At 43.1% G+C, this 19,087-nt stretch overlaps 1 protein-coding gene across 1 annotated transcript in view; it reads left to right on the top strand.

Moving 5' to 3' along the window:
* Nucleotides 1-8,790: 8,790 nt before the first annotated feature.
* PARP1 (poly(ADP-ribose) polymerase 1) overlaps nt 8,791-19,087 on the top strand; it is a 31,627-nt gene continuing 21,330 nt past the window's right edge. Inside the window, exons 1-4 of the mRNA XM_075204350.1 lie at nt 8,791-9,198; nt 16,591-16,753; nt 17,495-17,610; nt 17,875-18,089. Coding sequence (XP_075060451.1) covers nt 9,079-9,198; nt 16,591-16,753; nt 17,495-17,610; nt 17,875-18,089 — 614 coding nt within the window. The 5' untranslated portion in view covers nt 8,791-9,078. The remainder of the gene's footprint in view (nt 9,199-16,590; nt 16,754-17,494; nt 17,611-17,874; nt 18,090-19,087) is intronic.

The raw sequence follows: 19,087 nt of genomic DNA, 5'->3' as shown, positions 1-19,087 counted from the left end.
TTCATAGAGGTTACCCATAGCCTAAGGTTAAGTGTGGAGAGCCACACCTTATCCCCAACTTGCAGAACTGGTACCATTTTCCGATGATATGCTGCAAGTAGATGAAGTCCTTGCAAGGGTTACAATACTAGATGCCTCAAATATGCGAGGTAGGATTGAGATCGGACTCTGCAAATAACCGAGATAGGGCATCCGCCCGGGAATTCTGAGCACTGGAACGGTAAGTTTAAGGTCAAAGCAAGCTAAAAACGAGGACCACCTAGCCTGACGGGGGTTCAAACACTTAGCATCCCTAAGGTAGACAGGATTTTTAAGGCCGGTGAAAACCATAAATGGATGACAAGCTCTCTCTAAAAGATGACGCCACTCTTCAAGCACAGATTTAATAGCTAGCAATCCTTTGTCACCAATCCCATAATTATGTTGACAGAGAATTTTCTACAAAACAAACCCACAGGGATGGAGATCCCCCGAAGGGGATTTTTGCGAGAGAACAGACCCTACTCAGACTGCCTCCACCCTGCGGAAGAAAAGGTTTCTCTTGGTTGTGCTGATTAAGGGTAGGGGTAGAAACGAAAGCCTCCTTCAGAGTGGCAAATGCAGCGATGGCTTCAGGGGTCCAGTTTCTTGGGTTGGCTGACCTCTGGGTCAGTGCGGTAATGGGAGCAATCAATGTGTAAACGTGCTTGATAATGTCACGCTCCGGTCCCGCATACGGGCACCTGTTTCGTTACCTGCCTCTCACAGATCATGAAACCGGCATGTCCAGGTGTCAAACTCACATAATATATGTTACTATACTGCTAGATCTGCGCAGATGCAGTCTGTTCTCCTTCAGGACCTCCTCCCTTTCCTCATTGGCCTTGGGATATTGGAGCACTATTTAAACCTCCTGGATTCACCTGTCTGATGCCTGTTCTTCAAGCTCACTTCCTGCAGCCTGTGGTTCTGGTTCCTGTTCTCCTTGTGCTTTGCTTTTGCTCCTGACAGTCGACTCATCTCGTAGCCTGTGTTGAACTACCACTGTTCCAAGTATCTCTATTACCATCTCCCGAGTACAATATCGTGACAGCTTCAGTTCTCTCATCGCTACCTTTCTGAGCCGCTACTGCCTCTGTAACTCCTCAGCTGTTGTCCCGAGTTACCACAGTTACCACTGTCAGTCCTCAGCTTGTGGTCCGTATAGAATCTCCGCTGTTCCAAGTATCTCGGCTATCACCTTCTGAATACTACATCGTATCAGCATCGGTTCTCTCTACTGCCTTTCAAGCTGCTACTGTTCCTGTGACTTTTCTGCTGCAGTCCCGAGTCACGATCACTGCATCCATCTCTGTGGCCGTCATTATATTACCATTGTTCCAGTGTCTCCACCACTTACCTGCTGGTACTAGTGTCACCTACAAGCTTCTCCCAGCTCCTCCACATCACTCTACTGTTCACTCACTCGTGGGACCGTGACCTGCAGGCTTGGTGCCACTAAGACCATACTTCCTTGTGTGGGTCCCTGGTGAAAACCACCTTCCTGTTAGACTCCGCTCCCGTTGGTGGGCCTAGCCATGCCAGCGAGCCTAGGGATCTAATTTCCAGCATTGCCAACCGTGACAGATAAATTGCCTGTAGTAATTAGCAAAACCAATAAAACATTGCACAGCTTTTAAGCCAGAGGGCTGAGGCCAGTTTAAGATAGCAGAATGTTTCTCTGGATCCATCTAGAGACCTGAGCTGGAAACGATATAATCCAAGAATGAAATTTGAGGAAATTCAAATACACATTTTTCAAGTTTGCAAAACAACTGGTTAGCACGGGGATGGGAGAGGACCTCCTTTACATGGGACCGGTGGGAGCTATCCCACCGTTCCATGTAAAAACTTCATTAATGAAGGACTGGAACACCGCACGGAGCATTAAAAAGCCCGAAGGGCATCACTAAGTATTCAAACTACCCATCGCAGGTACTGAAGGCAGTTTTCCACCCATCCCCCCCCCCCCCCTGATTCGGATTAGATTGTAAGCCCCCATAGATCCAGCTTTGAAAAGATTTTGGGGCCACTAATCCGATCAAATAACTTAGTGATGAGAGGAAGAGAGTATATATTTTTAATGGTTAGGGCGTTCAACTGTCGATAGTCAATACAAGGACGTAACATTCTGTCCTTCTTTTCGAAAAAGAAGCCAGCACCTGCAGGAGACGAAGACTTCCTGATGAATCATCCGTGCAGGCAACGAAGTACAGAGGAGACAGGCAGGAGAATCGTCAGGAACCCGAGGGTCAGAACCAGGAGATCAAAACAGGAACCAAGGAGAATCCGAAGAGTAGTCAAGCAGGCAAAGGTCAAATCCGGGAGATGCAGGCAGGAGATATAAGTAATAAGCAGGGGAGCCTAGAGACAAGCTATAGACTAGATACTCTGGCACCTTAGTGATGCCAGAGTCTGGTTAAAATAGTGGCGCCAGCCTTACCATTGGTGGAGTGGAGGTCGGCGGTCAGCTGATCTGACCGCCGACAGGAACTGCTGCTTAGCGTCTCCATTGCCTAGCAACGAGACGCGATGTTCGGGCACGTGCGCCCAAACTTCCTGTGGGGCCGGGAGTGACGTCCCGTTGCGGTAGTTGAGAAGGCGTCCGTCCCAGCACCAGGTAAGAGTGCGGGACGGCACCTGACAGCAAGGCTCCTACCTGTGTGGACACCCTATATCCTGAGGTAAAGGAGACAGAGTTAGATTCGGGTGATGAGTGAACAGTGATTCCAGACGTAAAAGCCCAGGAGCATGTACAAACACCACACCACAGGCGTAGAGGGGCTACAAATGTGTCACTTTTAGGTGTTTGAAAGTTTTTATTGCTGTAGGACAAAGCTCAATTGTCACCTCAGAGGTGGTGGAAAACATAAGGATGTGTAAGAGCTGAGGAGAAGTGTGTGGGTGTTATGCACAAGGGTGTACTCTCAATCAGTATTAGTGCTGGCTTAGCAAGGCGCGGAGTTTAATGGCCTCCCTGGTTTTCACCAAGAACTGCCGCAAGGTGGGATAGACTTAGCGGCCGGAAGACCGCAGGTCGCAGCCATTGGTTCAGCCCACTGATGTAAGAGACAGGTGGGAGGAAACGGCTATAGGAGACCAAATTAAATAAAGTAGTAGTATCTGCGACAAGCTCAGAAGAGATGTGCCGAGTCCGGCTGGCCAGGGACAGGTACACGATCAAATGACAGCAGTAGACAGGGACAATCTGGAGCAGTCAAATAGCAAGCCGAGGTCTGGTACACTTAAAGCAGATGTCAGCAGTATTCAGGCAGAAATCTCAAGGAGAAACGTACCAAGGCACAGGGGAGTCAGACGCTGGGTAACCTGCTGCTTCTTTTAATAGGAAGAGGAAGTTTGAATTCCCCACCGGAGGTCACATGATCGCTAGTGCCGAAACATGGAAGTCCCGCGCGGCTGTCAGAATGGAGCAGGAGCATTGATCAGTTAAGTTTCTTGACAGTGGGTCCCAGGGCAGAGGGGAGGGGGTCCCGGGGCCCCAGGTAATGAGAAGTGGTTCCATGGCCTGCTGCCAAGAGATGCCAAAATACATCATAACCGAGAGAATATGAGTGACATGGGACAGATTGGAGGGAGGAATTATCTCAGGGTGTGGCTGCATATAAGGAGGGGAAGGAGACCCCAAGTTCAGAGAGCCACAAGAAGGAGTCCCTATAATAATAAGAACCCATGAACATAAAAAATGGGGTACCTCTATAAATAAGGTGGGTCGCTGCCAAAGCAGAGTGGAGCCAAATAATAGAGGTAGCAATGAGGATCTGTCATATAGGGGGAGATTCAGTTCAACGCAATGTTTTCACCGGAACATCCACCGAGACACACTGCACCGATGTTATGGCAGAAATCTCCGCTCATTTTTGAGCAGAGATTACGATTGGCTGGCAATGTGCGCAGTCAGACATTGCGATGAAGTCCGCGTGGCACATCGTCAGCAACTGAATCTCCCCCATAGAGTCTCCGGGCCTGATTCATCAAGGCACGCATAATGAAAGCAACGTGCATTTGTTTTAAAACGCACATAAATCAGCTCTGCACGCTCCCGAATTCAACAAGGAATGGATTTGAAGATCCGAACGCTGATGAATTCAGGTGAAGGTCTGCTGTGCTCTACTACAGAAGACACTGCAGCATACATCCGGCACTGACGTCCAACACTGTGGATTATAAATTCGCAAAAGAATGCATGAAGAAAAAATATATTTTTTAAAAAACTTTTTTTTCCCATGAAATACATTCATTAGGATGTTATTAATGTATACTGAACATAAAATATATTTAGAAAGTTGCTCCTTTTTGCAAATATATGTTGTAGCATGTATACCACTCATGACAAGTACTAAGGACCTAGACTAGCCCTGTAGCTAGAGCAAGAGATATGGTACAAAAGCAAATAACTTTGCCTAGAGATTGATTGAAGCAGCATGTGCTTGAGTTTGGCTGAAGTAAGTGTCCTTTGTGTTCGACGTCGGATCGGACAGGGCTACGTTTACTGGTGTATGTTCAGCTTCTGGGCATGCACAGAGTGATTATGCATTCGATATGCTCAAAATCGTCAGACAAGTGCATTGCTGAATCAGGCCCTCCGTGTCTAGAGAGGGGTGAGTCTATACAGTACCTCATGGAAAGGATTGCTGCAGTATTTTATATGATCTTGAGGGGCAGAGAGTACACAAGCAAGGGTGTTATAGCCCCAGGGGTGAGTGAAGAGGCTGCAAGAGAAAGAATCCCAGGAGGGTCAGAAAGAGCACGGAATAAAGCCCCCACAGAGGAGATCTGAGTAAGTGTGCTGGAGGAAGAAAGGAGATGTACATATTTATTTCACTGTTATTTGCAACTCAAGTATCGCTCTGGAGTGTAGAGGAGCGAAAAAATAAAGAGTTTATATTTGAAACTTCAGTTCTCAGAATCAAATGTTATTTTTCTTCATCTGTAAAGTGGTCCCAGCTATGTAATCCAATGGTTTTTGAGTAGACAGTAATATGACAGTCCGTATTTTAAAGACTACCAAATGTGCACTTTTCATGAGCAGCTGCCATGATTGACTCTTTCTGTGTCTCCCTCTCTCTCTCTGGAAAGTTTCAGTTTTGATTTCTCTAAAGGGAATCCCCTTCCCATCAGTTTCTGTTGGTTTCATTTCCTGTATGGGAGGTTTATCCCATTGCCTCAGTTTAGTTCACTTTTTTGGTATGGTTTTTAACAATGTGCAAATTATGTATGCTGTACAGCAGTAATCGAGCATCAATTTCATTATTTTTTTTCTCCACTATGAAACAGAGTACCCTGCTGGCTTTTTTGTGGTAGTAATGTATACCTTTTATAAACACCCCCCCACCCCCCCCCCCCCCAAAAAAAAGGGATCCCTATTGTTGATTGAACCAAGTGTTATTAATCCTATTTGAAACATGTGCGTTTTTGCCGTAACGCAAAATGTGAGGTAGATAAAGTAATTTGGTTTGGATTTTTGGATTCGGCCAGAAGATTTACCTTAAGGGTCCAAATCTTGTGGCGATTCCTTAATAAACACCCGTGATACTTCAAATAAACTAGATAAAGCCGCGATTAGTAAACTATTTAATAAATTGAAAAATCAATATTTAATCAACTAATGGTCAGATAGTCAAAATATTTGGCAGAAAGTTATTTTGATATCCTCTCTTAACTAAAAAATTTTCAAACAAATCTGAGATGGGTGGTGCACATTTCATTTTTTGGGGGGTGATCTGATGTGGAATGACCCATTTATAAAGATGGTCTCAAGCACAAATCATTGAGACATCTGTTTGCACTGCACCCTACGTTACCACACCTGTGGCCCAACACCTTAAAGCCATACTTACCTACTTTCTTCAGCTCCCTTCCGGGAGCCAGCCAGTGGAGGGGGGCGTGAGGGGGCGGGGCGGCCAAAATCGCGTCATTTCAGCCCCGCCCCCTGTGACGTCATGACGCAAATTGCATCATTTGACAGCGGGAATCGCGGCGTTTGGGATCTAATTCTGCCCACTTCACTAGGAAGTGGGCAGAATTCGGGAGATTGCCACACTCGCCCGGGAGTCTCTCGCAAAATGCAGGAGTCTCCCGGACATTCCGGGAGAGTTGGCAAGTATGCTTAAAGCAGTGTTTTCCAACTCAGTCCTCAGGGACCCCTAACAGTGCATGTTTTCCATATCTCCTTGTTGGAGCTCAGGTGTACTCATTACTGACTGACACATTGTAACAGATCCACAGGTGGTATAATTATATTGGGTCAGTCAGTAATTAATACACCTGTGCTTCAGCAAGGAGATATGGAAAACATGCACTGTTAGGGGTCCCTGAGAACTGAGTTTGGGAAACACTGCCTTAAAGAGACATTGTTGGAAAAATGCATGTGCGGACCCTCTGATCATTTATACCAACGCCAGAGAGCTAGGCAGGGCAGAGGAAAGTACAAGTGAGATGTCACACAAGAGTTACACTAATTTTGGTGCACTCATGCACCTATTTCACAAAGATAACCTTGATCCACTCTGCTCCTGGGGCTATCCTTTGTGCCTCCACAGACACAGTAGCAAACCCATGTATATACCCATAGAGACAGGTGCATCAAGCAAAAGTAGACATGCGACATTGTAAAACATTTGCAGATGAGCCTTAGTATTTGTAGCACAATGACACACAACAAGGAAAATGGCCAGGGTAAATAGGCCCACCTGTATCTTTTGCATACAACACCAATGCAAAAAGGAGGGACTAGGTACAAATTCTTCAAAGACAATTTACATACTCCATATCTATGTTCATACAACATCCAATCATAACAACTTACACCACTCTAAATAAATAAGGATTGAACACACACAAATCACCTTCTAAACTATATTCCTCCAAATCATTTTAGCAGTTTGATTATGTGTCATAAACAGTCATGTTTCATAGAACTGCCTGATTGTCTATTCTACCATGTTTTTATAGCATTTTAGCTCAAGACACAGACTTTATTAAATAAAGGAAGAAAAAAATTGGGAGTGGTCTTTTAGCAAGTATTAAAAAAAAGCCCAGGTACAAGATAACTACACATATAAAATATAAGATCATCGGACACAACCAGCTACATTTCAAAGTAGAGGCCGATAGACATATTTTCATTAAGGTTCCTCTAAGAGTGATGACCTTCTTTCATCACCAAATTTGCCAATTAATAGATCACAATAACTGCATATCTAAAGTTATCTAAACCTTTACAACTGATCCCTGCCCATAAAATGTACAAAGCAAACGTGGCCGGGTTAGAAAGAATAAGGGGGCAATGACAAAAATGTCACAACCTTATGCAAATCTTTAACACCAACAAAGAATATAAAAACTGACATGAGGAATGCATCTTAACACAAATCGAAAGTGAACATATTTCAAGATCAAGTAGAACATGATAATCCTGCTATATGACCTATTCTTAAAAGTCTTCCAGCCATCCAATTAACCATTTCACCATGTTTGGTTACCTCAATCTCTCTCATCCTGCATCCCCAGTTCCCCTTCACCAGCTCATCTCTTGTGTCTACTGTCTGTTTGCCCTCCCTTAGCTTGTAAGCTGAGCCATTCTACCTCCTGTCTCACTACCTAGCACTTCTGCTCCAGCTACATTGCCCACCTTCTTCTTGGGCTTTTTGTCCCTAGACTCCACTCCTGCATATTGTTGCAACTCTTTCAGTGGCTCCTAACCTGTTAGCTGTCCCGTCTCAGCTTGTATATAATATACGCTGTTCCCCCTTCCAGCCTTTCTGTAGCTGGTTACTACTAGCTGTTGTCAATGGATGTCCTAATCTGCCAGGAGTCAGGGGGAAATTCATGAGTCTCCGGGACAGTAGGCATGTAAGATCGGGGGGAATGCTTCTGTAATTCAATCAAGTTTGTGGCAATTGGTAAACAAGTGAAAAAAATCTGTACAAGAACATTATCCCTCAGTCGCTGGTGTAGCTAAAGGTTCCTAGGACTCCCATGCATAGCCTTAACAGGGGCCCCCCATGCATATCCTTAACAGGGGGCCCCCATGCATATCCTTAACAGGGGCCCCCCGTGCCTATCCTTAACAGGGGCCCCCCCGTGCCTATCCTTAACAGGGGCCCCCCCATGCCTATCCTTAACAGGGGCCCCCCCATGCCTATCCTTAACAGGGGCCCCCCCATGCCTATCCTTAACAGGGGCCCCCCCATGCCTATCCTTAACAGGGGCCCCCCGTGCCTATCCTTAACAGGGGCCCCCGTGCCTATCCTTAACAGGGCCCCCCCGTGCCTATCCTTAGCAGTGCCCCCCCCCCGTGCCTATCCTTAACAGGGGCCCCCGTGCCTATCCTTAGCAGGGACCCCGTCCTATCCTTAGCAGGGACCCCCGTGCCTATCCTTAACAGGGGCCCCCCGTGCCTATCCTTAACAGGGGCCCCCCGTGCCTATCCTTAACAGGGGCCCCCCGTGCCTATCCTTAGCAGGGACCCCCGTGCCTATCCTTAACAGGGGCCCCCCATGCCTATCCTTAACAGGGGCCCCCCGTGCCTATCCTTAACAGGGGCCCCCGTGCCTATCCTTAGCAGGGACCCCCCATGCCTATCCTTAGCAAGGACCCCCCATGCATATCCTTGACAGGGGCCCCACGAGCATATCCTTAGCAGGGACCCCAGACACGTGGACGCTCAGTAAATGAGACTTTTCAGGTATGGAATTTGGCGGGAAAGTGTGTGGTGACGTCACAGTGCAGAGAACCCTCCTTCCAGTGACTGCCCACCGTGGTGTGCCGGTGCTTCTGTGGTGGGAAGACCCCAGTGGCCCTAAGCTCGCCTGGCAGAGGCCACCCCGCCGGTCACGTTGACAAACAATCCGCCCCCCCAGGCCCCCAACTACCCCTCCGCCGCTTCTCCCTCCAGCCTCCTTTTTCTTGCCAGGCCGAAGCAGCCGATCGCCGAGCAGCGGCTGTGTGCGAGCGGCGCGGAGGAGTCTCGGCGCGCGTCTGCTCCTGCCTGGTCTGTTGTGTAGCGGGTCCCGCACGAGCTCGGTGTGTCCCCCAGACATGGCCGAGGCCTCCGACAAACCGTACCGCGCCGAGTACGCCAAGAGCGGCCGGGCCTCCTGCAAGAAGTGCGGGGACAACATCGCCAAGGAGTCCCTGCGGCTGGCCATCATGGTGCAGGTACCTGCTGCGTGTCTGATGCTGCATTATACTACAGTGCAAGGGCTGCACTATCCTGTGTATCACTGTATCCTGACCTGTCTGTATATATTATATCATACTACAGTATAAGGGGGCTAGTCCCAGATGTCTGTACCCTGCCATATCTGTATATATTATATCATTATACAGTATAAGGGCTAGCCCCAGAGATGTCTCTCTGCACCACTGTATCCTGCCATATCTGTATTATACAGTATAAGGAGGCTAGCCCCAGAGATGTCTGTGCATGACTGCCCTGTCATATATATATATATATATATATATATATATATATATATATATATATATACACACACACACACACACACACACACACACTACCATATGTGTACATGGTATATGATTATACAGTATAAGGGCTAGCCCCAGAGATGTCTCTGTGCACTATCCTGTGTATCACTGTGTCCTGTCTGTATATATTATGTCATTAGACAGTATAAGGGGGTTAGCCCCAGATGTCTGTACAATATCCTGTGTATGACTGTATCCTGCCATATCTGTATATGATTATACGGTATAAGGGCTAGCCCCAGAGACGTCTGTGTATTACTGATATATATATATATATATATATATATATATATATATATATATTTATAGTATAAGCTAGCCCCAAAGATGTCTATACACTATCCTATGTATCACTGTGACCTGCCCTGTCTGTATATAATTATACAGAGATGTCTATACACTATCCTGTGTATCACTGTAATATCTGTATATATTATATCAATATACAGTATAAGGGCTAGCCCCAGAGATGTCTGTGCACTATCCTGTGCATCACTGTGTCCTGTCTGTTTACATATTACAGTATGAGCTAGCCCCAGTGATGTATGTGTGTGTATATATATATATATATATATATATATATATATATATATATATATTTGTTCTCTCTCTCTCTCTCTCAAATAAATATAAGGGTAATGTGCTGCGTGCATAGCTGCGTGTCTCTATGTAGTGCCATAAGGAATGATTTGCATATGTCTGGCCACAAATTCTTTAAAAAAAACAAACAGAAAAAATATGCAATTCCTCATTGTTTTGATTTTATGAGAGTGCTATTTTTTAACTGTTACAAATACCATTGTAAAGCTATTTCTGTTATTTGTTTACAGTGGAGTTTTCAGTTCACCTAATCCTAACCTTAGTTATTCTATGTGTATATATATATATATATATATATATATATATATTAGATGTAAGGGAGTGCACAGACCTCTGCAACAATTAACATGTGTCCTTTATTATTGAAGAGTATGTATGTGATCTGTGCTTTATGGTATGGCTATATATTTTACTATATATCCCTGTTTGTATGGGTATAGTGTAGAAAAGTGGGTTTATCCAGTAATGATTATATACTATATTATTTTATATATTTACTTTTTGTGATTGTGTCCTGTCACAAATAAAAACAGACTAGAGATATATATGTATATATTGTGTTTGTTACACTAAAAATTCTGGTGATGCTCAGTGCTTATCTAAACTAATCTTTGCGTTTATACGTAAAACAGAATATATAAATTTATTTTATTTGTCTCGGGAGTCTATTTAGCATTGTCTGTATAATAAACAGTGTTAATACTTTGCTAAATACAATTTGCTGTAGCCAATATGTTTTTATATCGAATTCTGTATGTCTGCACTGTGCCCAGAGATAAGATGTAGTGATCAGTGGGCAAAACTATATACTAGGCTGCTCCAGGAATTTGATCCTGCAAGGAGTGAGGATGCAGTATTCAGCCACATCCCTTCCTCCACAGTGTTATTTCATTTTCATTCATGCCAAATACCACAAATGCTTGTTCAATTCAATTAAGCTGCAAAGCTGATTTTTGTTGTGTTTACTCGTTTGGTCTTGCTCATTTTTCCTCTGTTTTAAAATCCTCCAGACTTAGAAACTGTAGTCTAGGCTTTGTGGCTGTTCGTGGTTCTTAAAGATGGTTTCCACTTGAAAAATTGTATTTACTAAATACCTCCCCAAAAAGAGTATTTTCGTAGTTTTCCCTCCTCTGCTGATCAGTTTTATTGCTGCTGAGGTCCCACCGTAGATCTGATGGGGTAGTCTCTAATTTTTTCTGTAAAGCTGGGTACACGCCTATGCATCTCTACTTCCGATCCAATTTCTGTAATGATTTCACAAACGACTGAAAGACCCGATTAGTGGTTAGCACTTCTGCCTCACAGCACTGGGGTCATGAGTTCAATTCCCGACCATGGCCTTACCTATGTGGAGATTGTATGTTCTCCCCATGTTTGAGTGAGTTTCCTCCGGGTGCTCCGGTTTCCTCCCACACTCCATAAACATACTGGTAGGTTACTTAGCTGCTATTAAATTGTCCTTAATCTCTCTCGATCTGTGTGTGTGTGTGTGTATGTTAGGGGATTTAGACTGTAAGCTTCAATGGGGCAGGGACCGATGTGAATGAGTTCTCTGTACAGCGCTGCGAAATTAGTGGCATTAAAATAATAAATGGATGATGATTCATGTGTACACACTTGCACGATTTACCTACAGATCTGTGATATTAATATCTCATAACCATCTACTGAAAAGATCATGACTGTACAATCTACAGATATCTACCTACACTGCTGGCTGTGAGTGCGTACACACTTCCACATTAGCCCGACATTGTTGATCATGATGTTTAAGAAGAATAGAAAACCAAATCAAACGATGTAATGTGTTTTGGTGCGATAAAACATGATTGTGGGAACATACACACTCTTGCAATAGCTGACCAAATGGTTGTTTATCATGTGATCTGCACGATAATTGCAATAGTGTGTACCCAGCTTTAGAGCTTTGATCTATCGCATCTCGCCGATTATGGATAGAACCAATGTGATTGGTCAATATATAAGTATTGGGGCCTTGCTATATACTGAACTCGGAGAGTTAAAAATAAAAACCTGGCCTACCTATCACATGGAGAGAGTGCGGAGTTAAGAAGCTGGCTAATCCCAGTGCTGTCACCATGAAATTGCATGTTTGATCATTTGCATTAGCCCAGTCATTGCTTATATGTAAGGCATTAGTGTGATATAAACTAGTGGAAGAAAATGGATTAACAGTGCTCTGGTCCGAGCTGTTGATCCATTTGGCAGTAAAACACGTACACACCCAAAAAACTATTTCTAAGAAACCTGATGACATTTTAGAGCTAGTTTCTGCCCTTTGTATTATACCACTGGTTTCCAGAGTGTTACAGAAGTTGGGAAACATTAAAGAAAACATTTATAAAGGGGTTGGGAGATTCGCAGTGTTTGCTATGTAATGTAATCTCTCTGTTTTTTTCCTAATCTTATCCTGCAGCATATCTAGATCAGTGGGATACTGGGACATCTGCATTCCATCAATTACCATTCAAATAGTTACAATTAGTAGAAACCCCCCTCTGTTTTATTGCTAGGGTTAGGGCTTTGTTTCAGTTCCTTTGTAGTGTTTTTAAAATTGTTCTGCATTGATTACTTTGTAAGTCTGAGAGGTTAGTTTTCATATACACCGACATTAAATTCTGTGTTTAAGATGCCTTTCTAATGCAAGTTAAGTGCTCGTAAGCAGATATGAAAAAAAATAAATCAGTATACTATATAAGAGTTTGTACCGTACTTAAGTTGTGTGTTTTTTTATTTATAGAGGATTAACACATTTTGTTCTATTCCTGTGTGTCTAGCATCAACGCAGTTACAAACTTACCATCATCTCAATGATCACACACTGTAAACCTAATGAGACGTGTTTAAGAAGCCTTTACACGTGTTTGGCATGAACAAAGTCACTTCCTCTTTTCTCACAGGCACATGTTACAAATCAGATTAAAATTAATTTAAACGCAAAGCGGTTTGTATGCATTTTTACTTGCGTTTTGAGATGCAATAAAAACACTTTGAAAACTAGTGTGTATAAAGCATAAATGTAATTTGGGATGTAGGGTTTTTATTTTAGCCTTCAGAGATAAGTTTTATTACCGTAATAGGATATAAATCAGTGTAGGGCCAGCACGGTGGCTCAGTGGTTAGCACTTCTGCCTCACAGCACTGGGGTCATGAGTTCGATTCCCGACCATGGCCTTATCTGTGTGGAGATACTCTGTTCCTCACAGGGTGTCAAAACTTTCACAAGCCTTTCTTTTTCTTTAATCCTAGAATGGTCATAACATAAATTGCTCTGAATTTTGTTGTTAGATGTGTGACCATTTGATGGCAAAAAATACCCCATTTTAATTTTTTTTGTTCAAAGAAAAATGATGTCCACATTTTAGCGTTTTCTGGTGAGGGGGTTTCCATAATTGGTGAACCATGCATAATGACGTTAAATGCATTCACTATAATTTCCCCATATCTCCCCACAATATCCGAGGCATTCCCCTCATTACCATGTCTAGCAGAGCTTCTCGCAGTGATTGTAGGTTGTCATATCTTTGTGTGACATTACTAAGCCGCACCAACGATGATTGGCCTTATTTATTTTTTTATCAATTTTTGAAGACTTGATTAGTCAGACTTTTGAAACTGTGATCTGTAGATAAATTTCCCCAAAAATCACAAGAAAATATATGATTTTGTTTTTTTATTTCTTTTCCTTTGTTGCTGTTCTGTATCCTTCATACTTTTTATGTTTTTTTGGGGGGCTTTGCACTGAATTTAATGCTGTGTTCTCACACGATCAGGGTCTGTCTTGTCAGAATGTTTCTTTACCAATCTCTCCCCAAGGTTTACCATATGCAAGGTCTTCAGTATATCTGCTAGTTGGAGAAGACACTCCTATAGACCTGTTCATCTCAGAGGGGCTGTCTCTTGTAGCTGAGCACTGTTATCACTGATGCATCCTCTAGTAGGTCTGCAGAGATTTCCTGCACTAAGAAGGATCCTGTGATTTCTGACTCACCCATTGCTATGACATGTATTAGAGCTGTAAATATTTATATTCGAACACCTGCGGCTAGTACTCTCCCCTGTGTTTAATAAGTGCATGACATTTGTTGTCTGATTTGGACACAGTCCAGTAACGGCAGTACAATAATTAGTGATAATAAGAGGTCCGTATCCTTTATTGCATCTGAGATTTGGGCCCAGCCAGTCTTCATATATCTGCTGTAAATGTCACTGTGTGGGCAGCTCACATTCACAGAATACGGATTAATGGATCTTTAGCTTGTGCTATTTCACTTCCACTCTTTTTTAGGCTCGCACATTGCCTGGACAGGCCTAGAATTTGGAAGCTCTTTTTCTTCGTCTTGTTTGTGGTTTTTAAAGTTTAAAAGTCAAAGGTTTAGAAACTGATTTTTTTTTATTATTATTATTTTTTTTGAGTCTTCAATTGTAGGAGATTATATATGCATTTATATTCACATTCACTGGGTCCTGTGAGAAGATGACCGCGCACACAGATCATCATCATTATTTATATAGCGCCACTAATTCCGTTGCACTGTACAGAGAACTCGCTCACATCAGTCCCTGCCCCATTGTGGCTTACAGTCTAAATTCCCTAACACACACAGACAGACCCAGAGAGACTAAGGGCAATTTAATAACAGCCAATTAACCTACCAGTATGTTTTTGGAGTGTGTGAGGAAACTGGAGCACCCGGAGGAAACCCATGCAAACACGGGGAGAACATGCAAACTCCACACAGATAAGGCCATGGTTGAGAATTGAACTCATGATCCCAGTGCTGTGAGGTAGAAGTGCTAACCACTGAGCCACTGTGTCTTTGTTTTCATTGCTCTTTGATACACAGCAACATATAAACCCAGATTTACTTTCTTGCATAAAGCCAGGAATGAGGTTAAAAATTGCTTTTCTGGTATGGGTTTAAGGCCAGTTTGCCTCGTATCCACCTACCACTGCGTTTTGTAGTTATGATTTCACCTCTGTTTTGGGCTGACCCTCTTCCTTATAGATAATTGATTGCTATGCAGCTCCGGTTTGTTAGAATATCTCTTAGATTGTAAGCTCACTTGATCAGGGCCATGTGTACCTTCTGTTTCATGTAACTGTAGGTAATTTTTGTGTCCTGATCCCTCTCCATATACAGCGCTACGTAATATGTCAGCGCTTTATAAATAAAAGATAATGTCCATGTTTTAGCTTTCATGGGGGAGTTCTGTCAATTGGGAAGATCCAACAAGTTTCTGTGCAGAAGTTAATCATCTTATATCTGTATATTGATAAACCATACTTCTCACATTAAACTGTATGTTCTATAACTGATCAGTAAATGTATGTTCGGCTTTTTGATGTAATAACGTTTGATGAAGGCAGATCTCAAAGATGGGCGGCGTCTTGTTTTACTCTACAGTATCAGAGCTACTTATAAGTCCTATATCAGTACAGTGTTACCTTGTTACTGCCATCATATCCTCACACTCTACACTTCCTGCATTCTGTGACTGCCAGTGTATGAACATTTTCTGTTTGTTAAAGCCGTTTGCAATTGTTTAGCCGGGTAGTGCCAAGTGTGATTCAGCGACGTGGTCTTTGGCTGCCATATTTGGGAATCGTATAAAGTTATTTTTCCATAAACTATAAAATAGTCCTGGGCAGCTCATGGCATTGTTGTCAAACTCTAAATTCCATCTTACTGCTAAGTCTTCCGCCACTGCTTGGGATCACTCCGATAGGGACATTAAGCTATGGGAACGCCTTCTACCTAATGCTGTATATTTTTACTTAATGTTGTGTATTTGCCTTGAACAGAACAAAATATTAGGCTGACTCTTTCTCGGGTTCCCACTTTCCTCTTTACCATGATAAGTGTAGATACATATTAATATTCATAGTTACTGATAATTTACCTTCTACTGTACGTAAGACGGATGTTGTAAGTCAGCGATTAGTTCCATGACCATATAAAGGCACAAAGCCGTAGTCTTTATACAGTTCACGGAAATACGTGGTAATTTGTAATAACTCGCAGTAGGATGTTGCCTTATAATGCACAAGTTTTCCTAATGAACACAGAAGCGAGGACATCAGAACACCCAGACCTCTGGGGGTCTCCCTGTCTTCCGCGCCCTCCTTTTGGGCCCCGTCATTTGCGGATACTCCCCCCGCCCTCACTAGCTGTGCATTGAGCTTACTGAGTTACTGTGCTTTATGTTTACTGTACTGTGCTGTCTCACCTTGTATTGTAATTCGTTTTTGTCCCTGTACGGCGCCACGGACACCTTGTGGCGCCCTATAAATAAAAAATAATAACGCACCACGTGTACTGGAGTTTATACATCTGTTAGCATCAGATATAGTCGACATACAAGACTAATGTCATTAATGGCTGTTTATTTTGAATGCAATGGAAGCTGATCCTCTCCTGTTATTATGTCTCCTAGTCGCCCATGTTTGATGGGAAAGTCCCACACTGGCACCACTATTCCTGTTTCTGGAAGCGTACGCGCGTCTTATCCCACGGGGAGATTGATGGCTTCACGGAGCTGCGGTGGGACGATCAGGAAAAAATTAAAAAGGCGATTGAAACGGGAGGAGCCACAGCTGGTAGGTGGAGCACAGGACAGGACATGGTTTGTTTTTAAAAAATTATTTGTGCAAAGAGCTCATTGTACAGGTCGTTATCCATAAAAATGTGAATGTGTTTGGATCAAATCAACGGCAAATATCTTTTAGAAAAGCAAGTAATGTGGAAGCATTTTTATGAATCAATACCTTTGTATTGAGTTTTCCCAGTTTTATGTTTAGTTCTACTTTACAGGGGACATAAGGATAGTTGTTATTAAGGCTTATTACATGATGTGTCTATAAAATAAATATGTATGTAGTTTATACTGTACATTACTATAGGAGTGGACACCGCATGTGTTATACTGTTCCATGAAATACGTAGAATCTCTGCCTGTTTTTACTCACACCCCTAATGGTTCAGGGGTCTGGAGAATTTTGAAAGCGAGTTGCGGTGCCTGCCCCCGAAAGCCTCCAACCATCGTGTTACTGTTCTGTGCACTAGTCCTGATCACCTGGTTAAAACATAGACTGGTAGTCGAGGCCCCTCCTCTGTGTACCTCCCCAGTGCATGCAAATCAGAAGTGGGAGGGACACTGACAACATCACTGACTCAGACCAGTCTATAGAAGAGCAGCACAGGACAAAGAGAGGATCAAATGTTAAAATAATCATAAATGTTAGACGTAGTTCTGGACAATCATGTTAACTAAAAACTTAAGTGTCATAATGGGACTAACTGTGTTCCAGCTGAGTGACTTATTATTTTCTTCCCCTTAGGGGCTGGAGGTGACGCCAAAGGAGGAAAAGCAAACATGACACTGAATGATTTTGCAGCTGAATATGCAAAGTCCAACCGCAGCACCTGCAAAGGCTGTGACCAGAAAATAGAGAAGGTAACACAAAAACTAGATGGATCTACCACCTCCACACCAATGCATGTGACACCACAATTTTCTGTGCTTTTGGGGATCCTGCCCCTTACACCATCTAACTCTGTCTGTAACTTCCTCCTTCCTCTTTCTGTAGATTATGTCTGTCTGATTATTTCCATGTGCCAGAGGTTCAAATGCCTGAGATCAAACTTATACTTTTGTATAAATGTAGCTAATGTATGTTTCATGTTGTTAAGCGTTGCCCTGTGTGTGTTCCGTGTGCAGGGTCAGGTCAGGTTATCTAAGAAGAGCTTGGATGTGGAGCGGCCTCAGCTGGGGATGATTGACCGATGGTACCACCCAGACTGCTTTGTGAGCCGCAGGGAAGAGCTGGGCTTCCTCTCAATATACAACGCCAGCCAGATGAAGGGTTTCAGCATTCTGAACGCAGAAGACAAAGAGGCTCTGAAAGCGAAGCTCCCTGCAGTAAAGAATGAGGGGTATGTATGTGAGCTGCCTCATCTAAACATGGGGTGGACATTTTGGACAAGAGGTGCAGAGCCTGTAATGTTGTGAATTTTTCCCCAAATTGGAAAACGCATTTAATTTTCTATGCTACAGAGCCAGTGCTCTGCTCCTGGTTTTACAAACTTCATTTTTTATTTCTAACGGAACGAAGTTTAAAAACCTGATGTAAAAACAGCCATAACACCAGTTTTCTCAGGCATCCTATTTGGGGGACACTTCTCACCATGGTGTATAGAGGGCGCTGTGCTGGGAGTAAGGCACTACAGGAACTAGACTTGTCTGGCCTGCTCATCTTACGCCCCAGGTTATTGAAAATGATAGGCTTAAATTAACAAATTGAAGCAAACGGGTGATTGTGCGTTCGTGAGTGACCTTTTTATACATACAACGATAGCTTATACTGGCCAGAGTGCCTGGATGCAGTTTTTTTATAGTGTCCGTAGTAAGTTATATAGAGGTAGTTAGTGTGACATAGGGGCAGCTGTGAATCCAGTTATACTGTAATACCATGAGAGGTGTGGACACCATGTAACTGCATTTTATTTTTTAAAAATAATTTTAAATATTTCTATGTATCTAGAAGTATATGTCAGTACTGCGTTCTCCCCTAAGGCATAAAATGAATGAATCCAGGAAATATCATATTACTGCACTTACATTAAGGAGAAACACACACATCCGTCTCCTGCAGGCAGCACTCAAACATCTACAGTAAGATACTTAGGATTTGAATTCATATATCCGTCTGGTTGTCCATTCACTTGGATTATTTAGAATCTGCTGCTCTCCTGTACATATCTCATCCTCTGTGGTATGGAAGATCGGGAAACACAATAGTGGAGTATTCTTATGAATATAAATATCTTAGTAGCAAGTAAAAACCTTTTATAGCTATAAAAATGAGGCGTATATTTCATTAATTGTCACTGGAGGCGAGCTTTGCTGATTTCCATTCCTTAATGTAACTCCA

The sequence above is a fragment of the Mixophyes fleayi genome, chromosome 3 (genome assembly GCF_038048845.1).
Source record: "Mixophyes fleayi isolate aMixFle1 chromosome 3, aMixFle1.hap1, whole genome shotgun sequence".
Taxonomy (NCBI): Eukaryota; Metazoa; Chordata; class Amphibia; order Anura; family Limnodynastidae; genus Mixophyes; species Mixophyes fleayi.
The sequence above is the reverse complement of the archived record's forward strand: the minus strand, read 5'-3'. Positions and strand labels throughout refer to the sequence as shown.